This window comes from Aedes albopictus, chromosome 1, assembly GCF_035046485.1.
Source record: "Aedes albopictus strain Foshan chromosome 1, AalbF5, whole genome shotgun sequence".
In the NCBI taxonomy this organism is placed as follows: domain Eukaryota; kingdom Metazoa; phylum Arthropoda; class Insecta; order Diptera; family Culicidae; genus Aedes; species Aedes albopictus.
The window spans coordinates 44,281,348-44,300,712 of NC_085136.1; the positions used below are offsets into that span (position 1 = coordinate 44,281,348).

The 19,365-nt window shown below is 44.9% G+C and overlaps 2 protein-coding genes across 2 annotated transcripts; one reads left to right on the plus strand and one right to left on the minus strand.

Moving 5' to 3' along the window:
• Positions 1 to 690: 690 nt before the first annotated feature.
• LOC109397835 (facilitated trehalose transporter Tret1-like) lies at positions 691 to 3,976 on the minus strand. Its single transcript, XM_019670166.3, has 3 exons — positions 3,575 to 3,976; positions 2,891 to 3,505; positions 691 to 1,519 (listed from the first exon to the last, which is right to left on the minus strand). The coding sequence occupies exons 1-3, from the start codon at positions 3,692 to 3,694 to the stop codon at positions 710 to 712; spliced, it is 1,545 nt and encodes a 514-aa protein (XP_019525711.2). The 5' UTR covers positions 3,695 to 3,976; the 3' UTR covers positions 691 to 709.
• A 9,233-nt stretch (positions 3,977 to 13,209) lies between these two features.
• On the plus strand, positions 13,210 to 18,588 carry LOC109400286 (uncharacterized). Its single transcript, XM_029855698.2, has one exon. It carries the CDS (start codon positions 13,210 to 13,212, stop codon positions 18,586 to 18,588), a length of 5,379 nt encoding a protein of 1,792 aa, XP_029711558.2.
• The last annotated feature ends 777 nt before the right edge of the window (positions 18,589 to 19,365 follow it).

The following is a 19,365-nucleotide window of genomic DNA, read 5'->3' on the forward strand; positions in this document are numbered from 1 at the left end:
GAGATCGTCACGGCACTGCGGCAACAGTGCGAGGTGTAGGTGACCACCGCAGCCGTTCGGCTACAGAAGGGCCCGGCAGGGACACAGGTAGCCATGATACAGCTACCTGTGGCGGACGCTAAAAAAAGTCTGCTAAAGTAGAAAAGTGGGCTGGACAGTATGCCAACTGACCTTGAATGAGCCACCGAAGGTTTGCTTCAGGTGTTTGGAACCAGGATACTAGTACTGGGACTATAAAGGCCCTGACAGGAGCAAGCTGGGTAGGAATGCCACAAGGCACAGGCTGCACGAGTGTTCAACTGTGGTCTGTGCCATGCCGGATCTCGGGTCCCGGAGATGCAATGGGCTGATTCCGATTGCCCCTTCTCCTATGTTGGTGTCAGAGTTGGTCCCAATTCCTCACTATCTGGGCTTTTTCTTTCCCCTCAGGTGTCTGTTGAGCAGATTCTATCCCGTCCCATCCGCCTTCAATAAACATAAAAAAGACGGACATTTGCTCAGTATGTCGATTTATATATGAGATTTTATTTCCCGAATTTTTCATTCAAAGTTGATTTTCGAAAAGAAATAATGACCTCTCGGTACAATTCTGTTGTCTGAGAAAGATAAAAATCGATAATCCACACCAGTGGTAAACCGAGCCACTGCCTCTTTCCGTCGAGTGCAATAATGCTTCAGTTCTTACACAACTTTCAGCATAGCTGTATGTTTAGTATACTAGTATACTAGTATCCTCGTCATCCTCCATCGCTGGATTGTCTTGGGCATTGTAGCGTCGCATCTCTTCGCCGGAGAGCATCAGCTGGATTTCCGCAAGAGTGGTTCCCTTGGTTTCCGGTACCACGAAAAATACAAATACGGCGCCGAGAAGTGATAGGCCAGAGAACAACCAGAACACTCCGGCAATGCCAAGGGCTTCCATAAGGTTATCGAAGAACTTCGTTATGAGAAAGGCAAGCAGCCAGTTGAAACCTCCAGCCAACGGGCTGACATAGGTCTTGACGTTGCTGGCGCTCAATTCACCGACCATAAGCAATGGAATAGGGCCATAACCGATGGAGTACGCACCGATAAAGAAGCATACGGCTAAAACCGGGATCCAGCTGTGGTTTTCCACGACGGTGACGTCATTTTTATTGAGCATGAAGTACACGGCGAGGACGAATGTGGAGATAGCCATGAAGAGGTCGGAGATCATCAGCAGTATTCGACGGCCGACCTTGTCGACGATAAAGGTGGTAAATACCATTGTGACGACCTGAATAGCTCCGACAATGGTCGTGTCAGCCGTGGCTTCCGCTGCGATGTTGGCATCATCGAAGATGGTTGACGTGTAGAAGATGACAGCGTTGATACCAGACAGCTGCTGGAAGAACATCAACCCTAGGCAGATGATCAACGCCCGGATGGTGGCACGTTGTTTGAAGCTTTGGAAGAAGGTGATAACTTTTTCGCAAATGTTTTCATCTCTGAGTTCTTCCATTCCGTCCCTTACATCGCTTACGCGATTTGGCTCGATCTAAAAGTAAAAATAGAAAACGAACCATGACTGAATAGGTAAATTTATGCTTTCCACGGTAGTCCTGTTCAATGAAGTAGGTTGACCATTGTTGAAGTTTCTGCATCCTTCTCTTACCCATTTGTTGACGAATAGAGGATGCAGCAACTTCAACAATGTCCAACCTACTTCATTGATCAGGACTAGTATTCTCATCTAGTTGGTTTAGAATGGATGTGCTTTAAAGTTACTTCAGCTAGAACTCTTCGGCAAAAGGTTAATGCAACCATAACAAATTGCAAATGCTCCATAGACAATCAAAAAGCGCTCCATAAAGAATAAATATATGTTCCATGGAAATGTGTAATGTTACCCATAAATATTTGAAAACGTTCCATACTTTATAAAAAATGTACCGGTAAAACAAAAAAAATCTCATCAAAAGTGAAATTTTGCACCAATAAATAATACTGAAATGCTCCATAATAAAATACAAATGCTCCATAGAAAAATGCAAACGCTCCATAAAAAATTAAAATTGTACCCATATAAAATTGAATATTGCTCCATAGAAAAATTAAATTGCACCATAAAAAATTGAAATTGCATCATAGAAAATAGATGAATGCTCCATAAGTATTAGCAAACTGCACCACATAAAACACAATTTGCTCCATAAAAAATTGAAAATTCTCCATAACTTTAAACATTAGCACCACCAAAGCAGTGCAATGTAAAGTAATTCAGTCCTGTCGAATTAAATTATGAGAATATGCTATCTATGGAGGATTTTCAATTTTTCATGAAGCAATTCATATTTTCTATGGTGCAGTTTGATAATACTTATGGAGAATTCATCTATTTCCTATGGTGCAATTTAAATTGTTTATGGTGCAATTTAATTTTTCTATGGAGCAATATTCAATTTTATATGGGTACAATTTTAATTTTTTATGGAGCATTTGCATTTTTCTATGGAGCATTTCAGTATTATTTATTGGTGCAAAATTACACTTTTAATGAGAAATTTTTATGTTTTACCGGTACATTTTTTATAAAGTATGGAACGTTTTCAATTAATTATGAATAACATAGCGCATTTTCATGGAACATATGTTCTTTCTTTATGGAGCACTTTTTGATTTTCTATGGAGCGTTTCTATTTGTTTATGGGTGCAATAAATAGGCTGCCAGAACTCTTCCTTTCCCATAAACAAGACTGCGTAAACATTTGAAATCAATGTGCTTGAAGCATTCAGTCTGGAGGGCAAGAGATTCATCAGAGAGCTTCACATTTACAAAGCCAGAGGAATTTATTCTAGAGAATTTATGGCGCCTTCGTCATTTTCCTCAGATATTAGCTTAAATGGTTCCCAAACAACTAATACTTACAAAATACTTAATCCCCGTCGGCATAAAGAAGATCAATAGGAACACAAACGGAGCCGCGCCGCAGATAATGCTCAGTAACTGGACGTCTACGGCGGCACTGACTTTATAAACGATCAGGATACCAATTGTAACCATCAACTGGTATAACATTCCCAGCTTGCCACGATTCCAAGATTGCGCGATCTCAGCTGTATAGGCCGGTGCGACAATACAGAATGGACCGCCTCCGGCTCCGAGGAAGAACCGCCCAATCAGCATCATGGACACGTTTTCCGCAAAGATAATCAAACACCACCCGACCAGATGCGGCAGAATCATGGCCAACAGGGCCCGCTTCCGGCCGATTATCTTCATCAGAAACTGAATCAAGATGCACATCATCGACGCACCCATGTTGGCCATCGACGCGATCCAGGAGAAGTCTTCGGTACTAACCGCGAACCCATAGGCCTTATTGCGCACCAACGGAACCTCCGTTGGAGAGGTCCACCCGAGGAAGACACCGGCCGCCAGGGCGCCTGCGGACACAGTCAGCAGGATGACAAATTGTGGCATATCCTCACCGGACTCACCGGCCAAGTGGTTCCCCACTAAGCAGGTTCGGCCTTCGTATTGCTGAAATGAAAATGGTTCACAAAATTAGTTGAAGTGTTTCATTTGCAATCAGAGTGTTGCGTGTAGTACTTCATCATTATCCGGATGTAAAGTGGCACCGTAAGGTCGAGACCCCGAAGACACTGATGGGGCTGGCGCTGCTGGGATAGCTGCGATGAGTGGAGTGCGCTCATTATCGGAACTTCTCATTTCGTCAGATATAAACTCGATCAAACTTTTAATGGCCGATACAACGCCGACTGCACACCAGTAGCAGTGGGGCCAATGCTCTTCCGAAGATGGACGCTCACTAATTACATCACATTCTAAGAACAACGCCCCCGTAGCTAACTTTGAAAAGCGTCAATCCGACATAGACAAACAGACGTACCACTTAGAACATACTACTTTAAAAGTTATCGTTGCGGAGAATGTTGTCGCCTATTGATAATTACGCTAAGTTTCACGAAACGCTCACACGATGGGAAAAGGGAGCAAACGTCAAACAGGTGAAAAAAGCGGAGCAGGTACTGCTAATGAGAAATTGACAAACTACAGAAAGCGCCAATCATCCTTAAACCATGTGAACGACGAAGCGTGACTGAAATGAGATGGCTGCTTGTCTGTTGTTTCATTATCATTTTTCAATAGGAATCAGATAAAATTTTATATCCAGCCGCCTTAACGAATTTAGAGAGACCCGAGCCAAAGCGGATAACATATTAGCTCTTCTGTGTCGAAAAACATGTTTATGCAATTCAGTATCATTATTTTTATTTTATAATAGGGTATTGTACCATTTGGGCAGGTGTACCTATTTTGGGCACTTGCCGCTAAAACTAAGTCAATTTCAAACCGATTGATTTGAATTTTTGTACACAGTTAGATACTGTACGTGCCTAACTCTATACAAAATTTCAAATCAATTGGTTTGAAATTGACTTAGTTATAGCGGCAAGTGCTCAAAATAGGACACCTGCCCAAATGGTACAGGACCCTACTCATTTCAGTATCATTATGACCTAGTTTTCCGTGCCGGTTGATTATGCAACTAAAATGGGTTGCATAATGAAAAAAAGTTGCATAATGTTCATAATGCAACCCATTCGAGTTGCAATACGAACATTATGCAACTCAAATGGTTTGCATTATGAAAAAATCATTGCACGAGTCGTACCTTTATCCAACGAGGCTTGGCTAGTTGGATAAATACGAAGAGTGCTGAAAAAATCGAGTTTTGCAACGAGTTCCATACAAAATTTTATGCAATGATTTTTTTTTTCCATAATCCAACCCATTTGAGTTGCATATTGTTCATAATGCAACTCAAATGAGTTGCATTATGAACATTATACAACTATTTTTCATAATGCAACTGATTTCAGTTGCATAATGAAACAGTTTGGAAAAAATAGGCTATTATGATACCAAAATGAGTTACATGAAATATAAATTATGTTACTGAATTGCATAAAATGTTGTATGAAACTCGTTGCAAAATTGGATTTTTCAGCACTCTTCGTGCTGAAAAAATCAACTTTTTACTGCTCGTTACATAAACAACTATATCATCATTTTAAAAACTTATATTTCAAAGCTTCACCAATACTGAGGCTCCAATAAGCCTCAAATCTCAAAGGGATGTGGAACCACTTCGGCAGTGGCTGCTATTTTGGGCACTTTTTCGGTATTACTCAGTTATTTCAAACCAATTGACTTGAATTTTTGTACATAGACAGATACAATGTACAGTTCAACGCGTACAATAAAATCAAGTTAGTTGATTCATTGGAAATATGTACAGTACGAATGCAACCTTAGTCGATAATTTTCATCTCATAGACAGACACCCGTTGGAATAGGGGTGTTCGATTGCAACTCTAGTTATCGGTGGTGGCGCCTTACTCGTACCTTCCAAAACCCATTTCAACCATATGTGACATGTGGATGAATATTTTACTTTCATACGTTTAACAAAAATCCACTTCATGGCACCAGAAATCTTATCGTTTATCTGGCTGTTTATTTTTGCGTTGCGTTGCGTTGCGTGGTAACGGAGTAATTCGTAGATTGCATACTGAAAGTTGTCATGTTAAAACTTTTATGCAATTCAGTATCATAATTTATATTTTATATAACTCATTTTGGTATCATAATGCCCAATTTTTCCGATCTGGTTCATTATGCAACTGAAATGAGTTGCATAATGAAAAATAGTTGTATATTGTTCATAATGCAACTCATTTGAGTTGCATTATGAACATTATGCAACTCAAATGGGTTACATTATGAAAAAAATCATTGCATAAAATTTTGTATGGAACTCGTTGCAAAACTCGATTTTTTCAGCACTCTTCGTATTTATTCAACTCGGCAAGCCTCGTTGGATAAATGTACGACTCGTGCTGAAAAAAACAACTTTTTGCAACTCGTTACATAAATAACTATAATACTCCTATTCTAATTGCTTATGGAATGCTATTTGGGAAGGAATAGCTATCCAACCAGAGGTTGAAGTAAGAAAGACATGAGAACTTCCATTGCCGGCCACGCCCATCTTCTCCGTTACGAGGATAGAAAAGGATGTGATTATATGACACCTACTTTACAAGAGGTCAGCGACTCACCGACACTCCCATAGGTGTCAAGGAGTTGGATATTTGGAATGGGGTGATTTGGGAATCACTATGAGCGAGTGATGCGACAAGATTCAGATTGTGTAAGTGTATTTGTGTTAATCATGTAGATATGTTGTAGTGAGTGAGATTGTTTAAGTATATTTAAACACCAACGTTGGGAGTGACATAGCTAAGAAATTTTGTCACTCCATGGGCCTTTTTGCTTCAGGGATGGGGCACAGGCATTTACACTGTGTCCTGGCTAACAAGCCTAGGCTTAACCGCCATTGATCGGTCTCTGAAACGATAAGAAACACGTTATGGGGATGGGAAAGGATTGTAGGGAAGGGATAACCATTTATCGAAATGCCAGCGACTCACCGACGCTCTCGAAAATAGAAAGGAAATGGGATTGTGGTACAGGAATGGTCAGGAGTTCAGTATGATTAAGCTATGCCTTATATTTGAAGCTTGATATGTTAAAAACGGTCGCTTTAGTTGATTGATACTAAAGCAGCAATTAGAGCAGTTTGGAGTAGATATTCATACCTACTTGATAGAAATTGATTATTTTGATAGAGCAGCTCATGTAATGTATTTTTTTTTTCAAAGAAATCCACAAATTATTGCGTTGAGTAATTTATAAAATATAAAAAGGAACAGACTCACCAGATTTTCCAATTCTCAGGTCCTTTCTATTGCATACCATGTTGAAAATGTCGTGTTTTTCCTCTTCTGGATCATATGAGATGAACGACTACCTGTAGAAATTCCCGTTGGAGTCCCGAATGAGTTCAGGAAGATATCCTGAAAGAATTCCCAGAGGAACCCAGGGCAAATCCACGTTGAAATCCTGAAGAAATTCCGGAAACGGTCCTGGAAAAAAAAATCCCAAAGAAGGAATCGCGAAAGAATCACCCAAGAAATTCCAGAAAAAAAAGGTCCGAAAGAATCCTCGATGGAATCCTTGGACATTCCCATTGAAATTCTTAGCTTAGCTTAGACTGAATGCACATATGCTTGCTAAAAACTGCGCCGGCCACCTCCTTGCAGTCAGGTTGGGAGAGGGAAGGAATATTATGAGAAAGTTGTAAGAACGGTTGTTTGTTAGTAAGGAAGGTATCGTTGGATCGGAATTCACGGAAAAAATTAGCCACATTTACTCGAATTTCTTTCGCGCACCGATCGCGATGCCACCTTTACCGTAAAAAAACTTATCCATAGAGACCAGGGGCAAAAAAAAAACAACGGACGCGGATTAAACATAAACCATCATTATTGAAACCACTACTGCGCTCTAACTCCGGGCGTCTACTTGATTTTAATTGGAGCAAACTCACCGGCTTTTCTACATAACAATGGATTTTACTACACAGCTTCCTGCACCTGGTCATCCGTCTTGCTCCAAAACCCGTCGAAATTTCCGCTGCACACCAAATTTACTCCTGCACACCATTACATGCACTAATTTTCACAAGTTTTATCTAATTAAGTCGAACTTATGCATTCATATGTATGATACAATTTGAATATTCTAAAATGGGACGAAAAGACTAAAAAATGACGGAAGTGAAAATTTTCACTCCCGCCAACAAGCGCGGCACACTACGATTCCATCTTATCGTTTATCTGGCTGTTTATTTTTGAGCTTTAAACTCCAAAAAAAACACCTTTTGAATTTTGAGCCGCCATTTCGGATGGAGTCAGCCATCTTGCAAATTATGGTCGCTTTTTGCCTTTCTCGTACACCAAGGTGTACCGAAAGGCTATATAATCACTCCAAAAACGAAAATTTGATAGAGCCCCCGGAGGGGTCAAGTGTTATATACCAATCGACTCAGCTCGACGAGTTGAGATGATGTCTGTGTGTATGTATGTGTGTGTGTGTATGTGTACAAAAAGGTCACCTCATTTTTAGATAGTAAATATGAACCGATTTCAACGACCGATGGTTCATTCGAAGCGGTATATTGCCCCATTGTTTCCTATTGAAAATGGTTCAGATCGGTCCAGCCGTTCCGGAGTTATGGCCATTTAGGTGTTCCGGACCGGTACCCCAGGAAGGGGCCAGATATGAAAATGCAACAAACCCATGCATGCGACCCATCAAACCACTGCATTTTCGATTATCTGATGAACGGGAAGTAGAAAAATAGTCTTAGACTATATCTGAATCGGTAGTGTTTCGGAACCGGTTCCGGGTGTCCCGCCGGAAGTGGCCAGATATAAAGGTGAACATAACCCATGCATGCGACACGTCAAATAGCGGCATTTTCGATAACCAGTTGAATGGTGAGCAGGAAAGTAGTTTCAGACTATATTTGAACCGGTAGTGTTCCAGAACCGGTTCCAGGTGTCCCGCCGGAAGTGGCCAACTAAAAAAGTGAACCAAACCCATGCATGCGACACATCAAAGAGCGGCTTTTTCGATAACCTGATGAACGGTAAGCAGGAGAGTAGTTTCAAACCATATCTGTACCGGTTGTGTTCCGGAACCGGTTCCAGGTGTCCCGCCGGAAGTGGCCATAAAAATAGTGAACCAAACCCAGGCATGCGACACACCAAATAGCGACTGTATCGATAACCAGATTAACGGTAAGCAGGAAAATAGTTTCAGCACATATCTGAACCGGTTGTGTTCCAGAACCGGTTCCAGGTGTCCCGCTGGAAGTAGCCAATTAGAAAAAATCAAACCCAGGCATGCGACACATTGAATTGCGGCTTTTGCGATAGCCTGATGAACGGTAAGCAGGAAAGTAGTTTCAGACTATACTAGAACCGGTAGTGTTTCAGAACCGGTTCCAGGTGTCTCACCGGAAGTGGCCAACTAAAAAAGTGAACTAAACCCATGCATGCGACACATCAAACAGCGGCTTTTCCGATAACCAAATGAACGGTAAGCAGAAAAATAGTTTCAGCCCATATCTGAACCGGTTGTGTTCAGGAACCGGTTCCAGGTGTCCCGCTGGAAGTGGCCAATTAAAAAAATTAACCAAACCCAGGCATGCGACACACAAAATAGCGGTTGTATCGATAACCAGATGAACGGTAAGCAGCAAAATAGTTTCAGACCATATCTGAACCGGTTGTGTTTCGGAATCGGTTCCAGGTGTTCCGCTGGAAGTGGTTAACTCAAAAAGCGAACCAAACCCATGCATGCGACACATCGAACAGTGGCTTTTTCGGTTCAGTTTCAGACCATATCTGAACCGGTTGTATACCGGAACTGGTTCCAGGTTTCCTGCCGGAAGTGGCCAACTAAAAAAGTGAACCAAACCTTTGCATGCAACACATCAAAGAGCGGCTTTTTCGATAACCAGATGAACGGTAAGCAGTAAGATAGTTTCAGTCCATATCTGAACCGGTTGTGTTCCGGAACCGGTTCCAGGTGTCCCGCCGGAAGCTCGATAACCAAATAAACGGGTAGCAGTAAAATAGTCTTTAACCTAAGCTCTGACCACACCTAAGATTACCGGCAGTGTTGCAGAATCATGATCAGATGCATCGCTGAAATTACAACAAAACAAAATCGATGCAAGCGATACATATGCGTAAACGAACAAAATCTTGATAAAAATTTAAGCGATCTTGTCAAATCCCACCATTTTCCTGTGGCGTAATTATACAGTAGGATGGATCAACGTTGTATGGAAAAATTTTAATTTTATAGCAATCTCCTTTTGATTGCCGGGGCCCGTGGCGCAGTGGCTACACGTTCGCTTCATAAGCGGATGGCCATGGGTTGAATCCCAGCCCCGGCACTTCGTCAGTTGCTATTCCCCCCGAGAGCGGCTGGCATTTAATCCTCTTCTGAGCTCTCATAGCTCAAACGGACCCGGATAATTGGATATCGATGAACGGCAACCCATAATGGACGACCCCCAATCGGATTGGAAAAGGAACAACAGTCATACATCATTTCATCATCGTGCTCATCATTCTACCAAGGACAGGGTAGAAAAGTGAAAGCAGCACAAAGGCAAACCACTTCGATATAGTTGAATAAGAATATAATAGAATACATTTAAGCACTGTACAAGTGTAAGTGCAGCCGCCAATTGGAATCGCTCACGTAGTGCCTAGTGGACAAATGAGCTGTAAAAAAGGTTAAGTGGTTAAGAATAAAAAAAAAATACTGCGCACAATTTTGATGCAACTGGTTGAGCCATCGCGCTCTGTAACACGGTTGAAATTTGAATGGGTTTTATTATAGGAAATTTTACTTGCTTGCACTTTTTTGTCAAATTTTACATGAATCTTATACTGCCGTTCCACGCCCAATTATCCCATGTTATATGGGAATCCCATATAACATGGGATAATCATGCGTAGAACGGCAGTATAACCAATGATAATAAAGTAAAGGCTAAACTGTGCAGAAAAAAAATGCTGAAATGTCTGGATAATGTTCGGCATCCAGTGCTAGTGAAGGTGGTCAAGCAGTCAACTGAGAGGTTTAATATTATTCTGCTCTGCTTATACGTTTAACATAATACATAACATAGGGATATGAGCCATCAATAAGTTTCCAAATTCGATTATGGCTTTGATAAGGTTCTTGCTTTTCTGAACAAAGCTGACACAAATTTCGATTTTCTCTTAAGTCATTGATTTGATTTGTCTTTATTAGAGAGACTTTCAGCCCTTGGCTGGTTCGTCTCTCTCTTAAGTCAAGAGGGGTCCCCCCTTGGAAATTTTGGGTCGGAATTCAACATTTTGAGGAAGGGCACAAATGAATAAACCAATATTTTTTTAAATTTTAAGGTGAAGAGTCCTCCAGAAAATTTCTTACCAAACCCGATGAATTGAGCGGTTTTTCTTAATTGTTTGAGAATTTTTTTCATCAAATACATTTATTATTTATCAACTCCACCCCCTCATTGACGAACGAGCACTGTGACAAAAGAAGAAAACGAAATTTGTTCCATTCTAGAGTATTTTTCAGGAACACTTCGGCTTATGGCGACGGAAATATCTTAGAGTATATATTCGACGAGAAAGGCGCTATCACAACTAGGTGGATTAATCTGGGTTTTTTTAATCCAGACTTCTTCCCTATGCCATGTATATCCACATTGAACGGGTTTGGAGCCTAAAACTCCATTAAACAGACGCCATATTGAATTTGGAGCCGCCGTCTGGGATTTTACACCACCATTTTGGATATTCTTGTCGCCATTTTTGGACTCTGGACATCTTTCCCAAGCCTAAAACTCCATAAAAAACCGCAATATTGCATTTGGAGCCACCATCTTGGATTTAGGACCGCCCTTTTGAATATTTTGGTCGCCATCTCTAGCCTTCAGTCATCGTACCCATGTTAAATATACACACGTCGCATGGTTTTGGAGCCTTAAACTCCATTAAACAGCCACCATCTTAAATTTTCAGCCGCCATCTTGGATTTGAGACAACTATCTTGGAAATTATGGTCGCTGTTTTTGGTCTCCAGACATCTTCCCCACCACAAATATTCCTATATTACATGTGTTGAATATCAAATAGTTCAAAATGACTCCATTCTACGGTATCATAGCTTAAGCATTGTATTGTCCGTAAACTAACGGTAAAATCATGTGCCTTCCAAATTAGAAAGCCACTTTGGCCTTGATAATCTATATTCTTTTGTATAATTGATTATATACCACGCTATGTATTAGCCTAACACTAATTTAAGCCTATGCACTAATACTTGAAACCTGTACCCTATAAAACCAAACCCCCATCCCTGAATACAAGTCAGTCTTCTTCAACCAGTGAAACAGTGAATCTCGCACGCGCCGCATTTCTAACCGCAATCCGAAAACCCCAGTTTTACGCGAGTGTTGGTCTCCCAGTGTCTGCCGCTGCCGTTTTCCATCCACTCTGAAATCGAAGGTCGGTCCGCGAGTCTCCAGTAAGTGAGTTCGGGATCGGGAAAAATACTGTGCCAGTTGAACAAAGTGGTCCTTCGAACCGGATCGTTGGACAATTGACCAGTGCAAAAAACGGCAAAAGTGCAGAAAGATCAAACAGCGTCAGTGTACCCGACCCACCACGTGGCCAGATCATTTTCGTAAGCATGCTGCATACGCGACGGTAGTGTGGGAAGCGTGGCTCGAAGCGAGGGAAGAAAAAGAGAGCGTGAAGAGAGTGCGCGTCACGAGAGTCGCTCAGCCACAGAATTAGTGCGCGTGTGTACGAGGGAACCACGTTGTCCGTGGAAGCGTGATCGGTTTGCGCAGAGGGGAAGTGCGCTTACAACGTGGAAGCGATTTTCGATACCACGCTGGTTGAGTGTGCGTCGATAGGCACCAACCACGCGTTCGCGAAGAAGGCTAGTGCAATAGCGACAACATTTTGGTGATAGTGACGTCGGCGTGGCTGAGCGTGTCAGCAGCCTATCAGTGTACTCGCGCGTAGTGGCATTTTTCTCGCTTGTTAGTGGTCAAAATTTCTCTCTGGTTCTGTCGGATGAACCAGACACCGGTACGATCACTACAAGCCAACCGGAGCCTCTACGCGCCAACGGAAATTGCAAACGGTGAGACTGCAAGTCGAATCTCTGTGTTGTCGCTAATTCGTGTCGTTGTCGTCGGCGTGGCTGAACCGTCAGCAGAAGAACGTTGAAGTGTTTGTGCCGTGGTAGAATTTTTTCGCTTGTTGAAGACCAAAATCACTTCGCTGGATCTGTGGGATGATCCAGAAACCCGGTCGGTCTTCACAAGAAAACCGGAACTACAAAGTGAACACGTGTTAGTGGACGATTTTGAAGATAATTGTGCGAATCTGTGAAAAGTTCCCGAGATCGTTGTGTTGGTGTGACGACCGTCAGTACCGGCACTGCAGCGAGTACAGCAGAGATTTCCCCTCTTGCTGGCATTCAACTAGCTGCGCCGCTTCATCCAGCGAGAGCGGCCACGAGGAGAAGAGCAGCAAGCACATCGGTTGCGTAAGTACCCCGCTTTTTTCCTATTCTTTGCACACGACATCGCGAAAGCCTATCGGTTGGCTCGTCGCGTTTCGCTACATTTTCGTCGCTCGCCCCGGTTCGGTAGAGTCAACCCGCGCGTTGACCCGGGAAGGAGCTATACGTTCGTATTCGTTTCCGTGTCGTATCACGTTAAAATGTCCCCGAAAACAGATCCCGAGTCTAACCCCGTGCTTCTGCGGGGAACCAAAAAACATTTGCTTGACGCTTTCGAGCAACTGAAGACCATATTCGCTGATGGAGGAGATGTGTTAAGTGATTCGGTTGATGCGTGGTCTGAAAGGTTAGAGCAAATTGCACAGGAATACCGTCGTGTGGTTTGCGAGTTAGAGACTGTTCACGGTGATGATTCGTATAAGACTGAACGACTTAATTTCGACAAATCGTACTGCGTAATGCGCGCCATTGCATTGAAGCTACAAAAGGGAAACCTTACTCCGCCATCCCATCAAGCCCCACGAACAGTGACTAACATTCGGTACCCTGAGTTGAGTCTACCGCGCTTCAGCGGGCGGCTAGAAGACTGGTGCGTTTTTCGCGATGCTTTCGATTCCGCTATCGGTTGCCGTACAGAGATCAATGACTACGAAAAGTTCCAATACCTAAAGGGTCTTGTTCAGGGTGACGCGTCGCGGATTGTGAATTCCGTTCCGGTCAGTCAGGACGGATATCGCGATGCATGGAGAGCACTAAAATTACGGTACGAGAATAAGCGTCAGCTGGTTCGTTGCCACATTCAAGCTTTGTTTGATACCCCAGCGATGAGAAGGGAGTCGGCAGAGGAATTGCTCAATCTTGTCGATCGTTTCGAGCAGCATTTGGCAGTGTTGAAGCGGTTGGGGGAGGATACGCTTGCCTGGAGCTCCCTGTTAGTTTTCCAGCTTTCCACTCGCTTACATCCAAACACCTTGAGGGAATGGGAAAACCATTGCGTCCGTCTCGATTCCGACAACGTGGCAGCCGTTCTAGGAGGCACGGCTGAAGGCGATGAAGGCGATGATGAGGAGGACTTGCCGTCGTACGTGAGGATGGTTAACTATTTGCAGAATTATGCGAGGGTGCTGCAGTCAGTAGGTCCATTCAGAGATCGGGATGCGAAGTCCAAACCGGTAAGGTCCGCCGTTCATGTTAGTTCGCCACCTGTCTCGTCCATTCCTAAATCTCCTGGAAAATGTGCGAAATGTCACCAGGACCATTTCCTGTATCAATGTCCGGATTTCAACAAGCTCTCCGAGAACCAAAGGCTGGAGTTTGCAAAAAACCTCAAGCTCTGCTTGAACTGCCTCGGGAAGGTTGACCACTTCGCTAAAGCTTGTCCGTGGAAAACCTGTAACCGATGTTCCAAGAAGCACCATACCTTGCTTCATGGGGCAAACTTCGCACTTCCAACTTCGTCTGGCAGTCAACCCTCTCGACCAGTTGCCATGGTGGCGCAGCCGTCTAGTCCGCCACAAACACCGAGGTCACCGAGCCTACAAGATTCCCGCTCTTCCTCGTCGACAACCCTGTCTGCTCAGTCGCAACCCCCGTTTGCGTACACGGACCTGAATGTAGCCATGATGACTTGCGATACGGTGAAGGTCCCAAACACCGTGATCCTACCAACTGCCTTAGTCGAGATCGAGGGAAACCATGGACGCAAGGTGCTAGCCAGGTGTCTACTAGATTCTGGTTCGCAAAGCAATTTCATGACGAGTGCACTATGCCAGGAGTTGCATCTTTCTCGAACCAATGCTCCAAGTCCCGTGGTACTTTCCGGTATCGGTCAAGCAACTATCAAGTCGAATCAGATGGTCTCCGCGAAGTTATCGTCTCTCACATCCGCCTTTTCCGTCGAACCGCAGTTCCTGGTGTTGCCGTCGCTCGCTGTCAAGTTGCCTGTTTCAACCATTAGCATCCAGGAATGGCCGATTCCCCCGCGTGTAACCTTGGCGGATCCTGCTTTCTTCGTTTCGCAAAAGGTTGACATCATTCTTGGAGCCGAATACTTCTTCGACATACTACGGTATGGTCGGATTCAACTAGGTGAGAAGCTGCCATCTCTACAAAACACAGTCCTCGGGTGGATTGTATCCGGAGCGTGTCCAGTTGCTGATCATGACCATGCTGATCCTCGTGCTTGTTTTACCACCAACACCGCCCGGATCGAGGAAATTCTCCAGAAGTTTTGGGAGCTGGAAACCGTCCGTGAGACCAAACCTTGGTCCCCTGAAGAAAAGTACTGCGAACAGCATTTCGTCGATAATACAGCACGCAACGAGGACGGAAGGTATGTTGTGAAACTCCCGAAACGTGAAGAGCTATTGCTTCAGTTAAGGGATAACCAAGGCCAAGCAGCGAAGCGCTTCTATTCGTTAGAGAGGTCATTGCAAGCGAATCCTGAAAAGAAGGTACTCTACCACAACTTCATCCAGCAGTACCTGGGCATGGGACACATGCGAGAGGTTTCTTCCCAAGAGCTGTGCCAACGTCCGCAGTTTTTTCTCCCCCACCACGGAGTGTTGAAGATGGACAGTGCCACCACCAAACTGCGCACGGTCTTCGACGGTTCTTGTAAATCAAGTTCCGGCATTTCCCTAAACGACGTCCTGCTTGCCGGTCCAACGATTCAAGATGCCTTGGTGGAGATAGTTGTTCGCTTCCGTATGCACCGTTTCGTAATCGCTGCCGACATTGAAAAGATGTTCAGGCAGATCCTAGTCCACCCCGATGATCAACCGCTTTCGAGAATCTGGTTTCGCTTTGACTCGGAACATCCTCTGAAGGCCTATCAACTAGTGACAGTAACATACGGACTGAATAATTCTCCCTTTCTGGCGACACGGGTGCTGAAGCAGCTGTCTGAAGACGAGCAGGAGAATTTCCCGCTTGCGGCACCAATTGCAAGGAAGGATTTCTACATGGACAACCTTCTAAGTGGCTGCAGCGATGAAACGGAGCTGATGACAATTGTCAGTCAAATGATCGAGTTGCTTCGCGCAGGAGGATTTCCGCTTCGGCAGTGGCCATCGAATTGTCAGGCGGTCCTTGACGTCATTCCGGAAGAGTTGAGGGAAACGCGTACATTGTTGGAGCTCGATGAAAACAACCCAATATCTGCTCTTGGGCTGCTTTGGGAACCGGCAAGCGATAAACTCGCGTACAAGTTACCCAACCTGAAGGAAAATGCACCGCTGACAAAACGAACCGTTCTATCCCAAATGAGCAGTTTGTTCGACCCCCTTGGGTTACTAGGGCCTGCGATTGTTCGAGCGAAGATATTGATGCAGTCGCTGTGGAAGCAACACCTCGACTGGGACGCGCCGTTGCCAGAAGGTTTCCGAAAGGATTGGCAGGAATTCCAGGACAGCATACCCTTCATCCGGGACTTCAAGGTTTCCCGCGCAGTAGTGAAGTACCCCTACCATCGGCTTGAGTTACACGGGTTCAGCGACGCGTCGGAGCTAGCCTACGGTGCGTGCATCTACCTCCGGTCAGTGGACGAGAACAACAAGTGCACCGTTGAACTCTTGATAGCCAAATCTCGTGTTGCGCCCATCAACAGCAAATCGGTTCCGCGGTTGGAGCTTTCCGCTGCGCTCTTGCTAGCACACTTGCTCGAGTTGGTGAGTAAAAGCACATCTCTTTTCGTACCCGTCTACCTGTGGACGGACTCCACCGTGGTGTTGAGCTGGCTAGCGGCACCACCGTCAAGATGGAAAACCTTTGTGGCGAACAGAGTGGCGGAGATACAGGAGATCACATCGTCAGCCGTATGGAATCACGTGTCATCGGAAGATAACCCAGCGGATATGATATCACGAGGCGTCAATCTTCGGGATTTGACTGAGTGCACTTTCTGGTGGCATGGGCCAAGATGGCTCAGACTGTCTACGTTACCGTGGTCGGACAAATACGTTGTGAATATCGATCAAAGTGAAGAACTAGAACCTCGTAAAACCGTCGCGTTACCGATAATAGCAGAGAGTGAAGACATTATCGACCGATATTCGCAGCTCGGTCGCTTGCTAAGAGTTTGTGCGTGGGGGCATCGGTTCCGTGAAAATACTCGTCGCGAAGTGACTGATCGCGTTACCGGTCCGTTGTCGTCCGCGGAAATCGATCGCGCGCTCGTCGGTCTCGTTCGTCGTGTGCAAGAGGAACATTTTGGTCCGGAGATCGCTCAGCTCGAGCAGGGGCTTCCCGTTGGCAAGAAGTCAAAGCTGCGGTTCTTGAAGCCGTCGCTTGTCCAGGGCGTAATTAGAGTCAGCGGCCGGCTCCATCATTCGGCGCTCTCCGTTGACGAAAAACATCCTATCGTGCTCCCTGCTAAACATCACCTGACGTGGCTGATCGCCACTTCGGAACATGCCAGGACTCTCCATGGTGGTCCAAATCTTCTACTTTCGTCGCTTCGTCAACGGTTTTGGCCACTCAATGGGCGGAATCTAGCTCGATCCGTTGTTCATCAGTGCGTCACCTGTGCTAGAGCTCGTCCTCGGTTGCTCGAGCAAATGATGGGAGATCTGCCACCAGTGAGGGTCAACCGATACTTCCCATTTGACAACGTTGGCGTTGATTTTGCTGGACCTCTCTACGTGCGCCACTCGAGTGGCAAGGCGGCTTCGATCAAGGTGTATGTCGCAGTCTACGTGTGTCTAGGGATCAAGGCGGTACATCTCGATTTAGTACCTGATCTTACTACCGAGGGGTTCGTCGCCAGTCTTCGTCGCTTTGTCGGCAGGCGAGGAAAACCACATCACATCTACTGCGACAACGGTCGTAACTTCGTTGGTGCGCAGCGAGAGTTGGGAGAACTACGTCGACTGTTTCTGTCCCAAGCGCACAAGGACGCCGTGACAAAGGAGTGCACCGACGGAGGAATAGAATTCCACTTCATACCGCCCAGATCGCCGTCAATGGGTGGCATTTGGGAAGCTGCGGTGAAGTCAATGAAGTTTCATCTTCGACGTGTTGTGGGGAACGCGTTGCTCACTGAAACAGAACTTCGTACTGTGCTGATTCAGATAGAAGCAACGTTGAATTCCCGCCCCATATCACCGATGTCAGAGGATCCACAAGACCTGGAACCACTGACTCCAGGACACTTTCTGGTTGGCAGACCACTCAATGTCATACCGGAGCCAGACCTTGGAACCGTATCGGAGAAACAGCTGTCGCGCTGGCAGCGAGTTCAGAACCTGTCGCAGCACTTCTGGAGACGATGGAGCAAAGACTACCTCAGCAACCTACAAAATCGCTACCGCTGGACGGAGGTTTCAGCGAACTTGGTCAAGAACACTATCGTCTTGCTTCAGGACAAAAACTTGCCTCCGCAGAAGTGGGCCATCGGGAGGATCGTCGAAGTTCATCCGGGCAAGGATGGACTCGTAAGAGTTGTCTCAGTAAGGACAGCCGCTGGAGTGACACAGAGGGCAGTTAGTAAGCTGTGTCTGCTACCTGTGGAAATAGACGCAGAGCTTGCAACCGCTCCGTTGAGCGTAGTGAGCCGTCCGGCGCCAGACGAGGAGGAATGAATTCATTTTGGCGGCCGGGATGTTGAATATCAAATAGTTCAAAATGACTCCATTCTACGGTATCATAGCTTAAGCATTGTATTGTCCGTAAACTAACGGTAAAATCATGTGCCTTCCAAATTAGAAAGCCACTTTGGCCTTGATAATCTATATTCTTTTGTATAATTGATTATATACCACGCTATGTATTAGCCTAACACTAATTTAAGCCTATGCACTAATACTTGAAACCTGTACCCTATAAAACCAAACCCCCATCCCTGAATACAAGTCAGTCTTCTTCAACCAGTGAAACAGTGAATCTCGCACGCGCCGCATTTCTAACCGCAATCCGAAAACCCCAGTTCTACGCGAGTGTTGGTCTCCCAGTGTCTGCCGCTGCCGTTTTCCATCCATTCTGAAATCGAAGGTCGGTCCGCGAGTCTCCAGTAAGTGAGTTCGGGATCGGGAAAAATACTGTGCCAGTTTAACAACATGCTTTTAGAGCCAAAAACTGCATTAAACAACCGCCATCTTGAATTTTAGACCGTCATCTTTGATGTTTTTGTCGCCATTTTTGGACTCCAGATATCTTCCCGTGCCAAATATTCCTATATTGCATGGTTTTGGACCCAAAATTCCATTAAACAGCCGCCATAATGAATGTTTAGCCGACTTCGTGGAATTTTTGGTCACCAGTGTTAATTTCTGCACAACCATGCTAATGGATACACAAATCGGCGCTGTTTGATGTGTCGCATGATAGGACTTGGTTCAGTTTTATATACGACCAGTTCT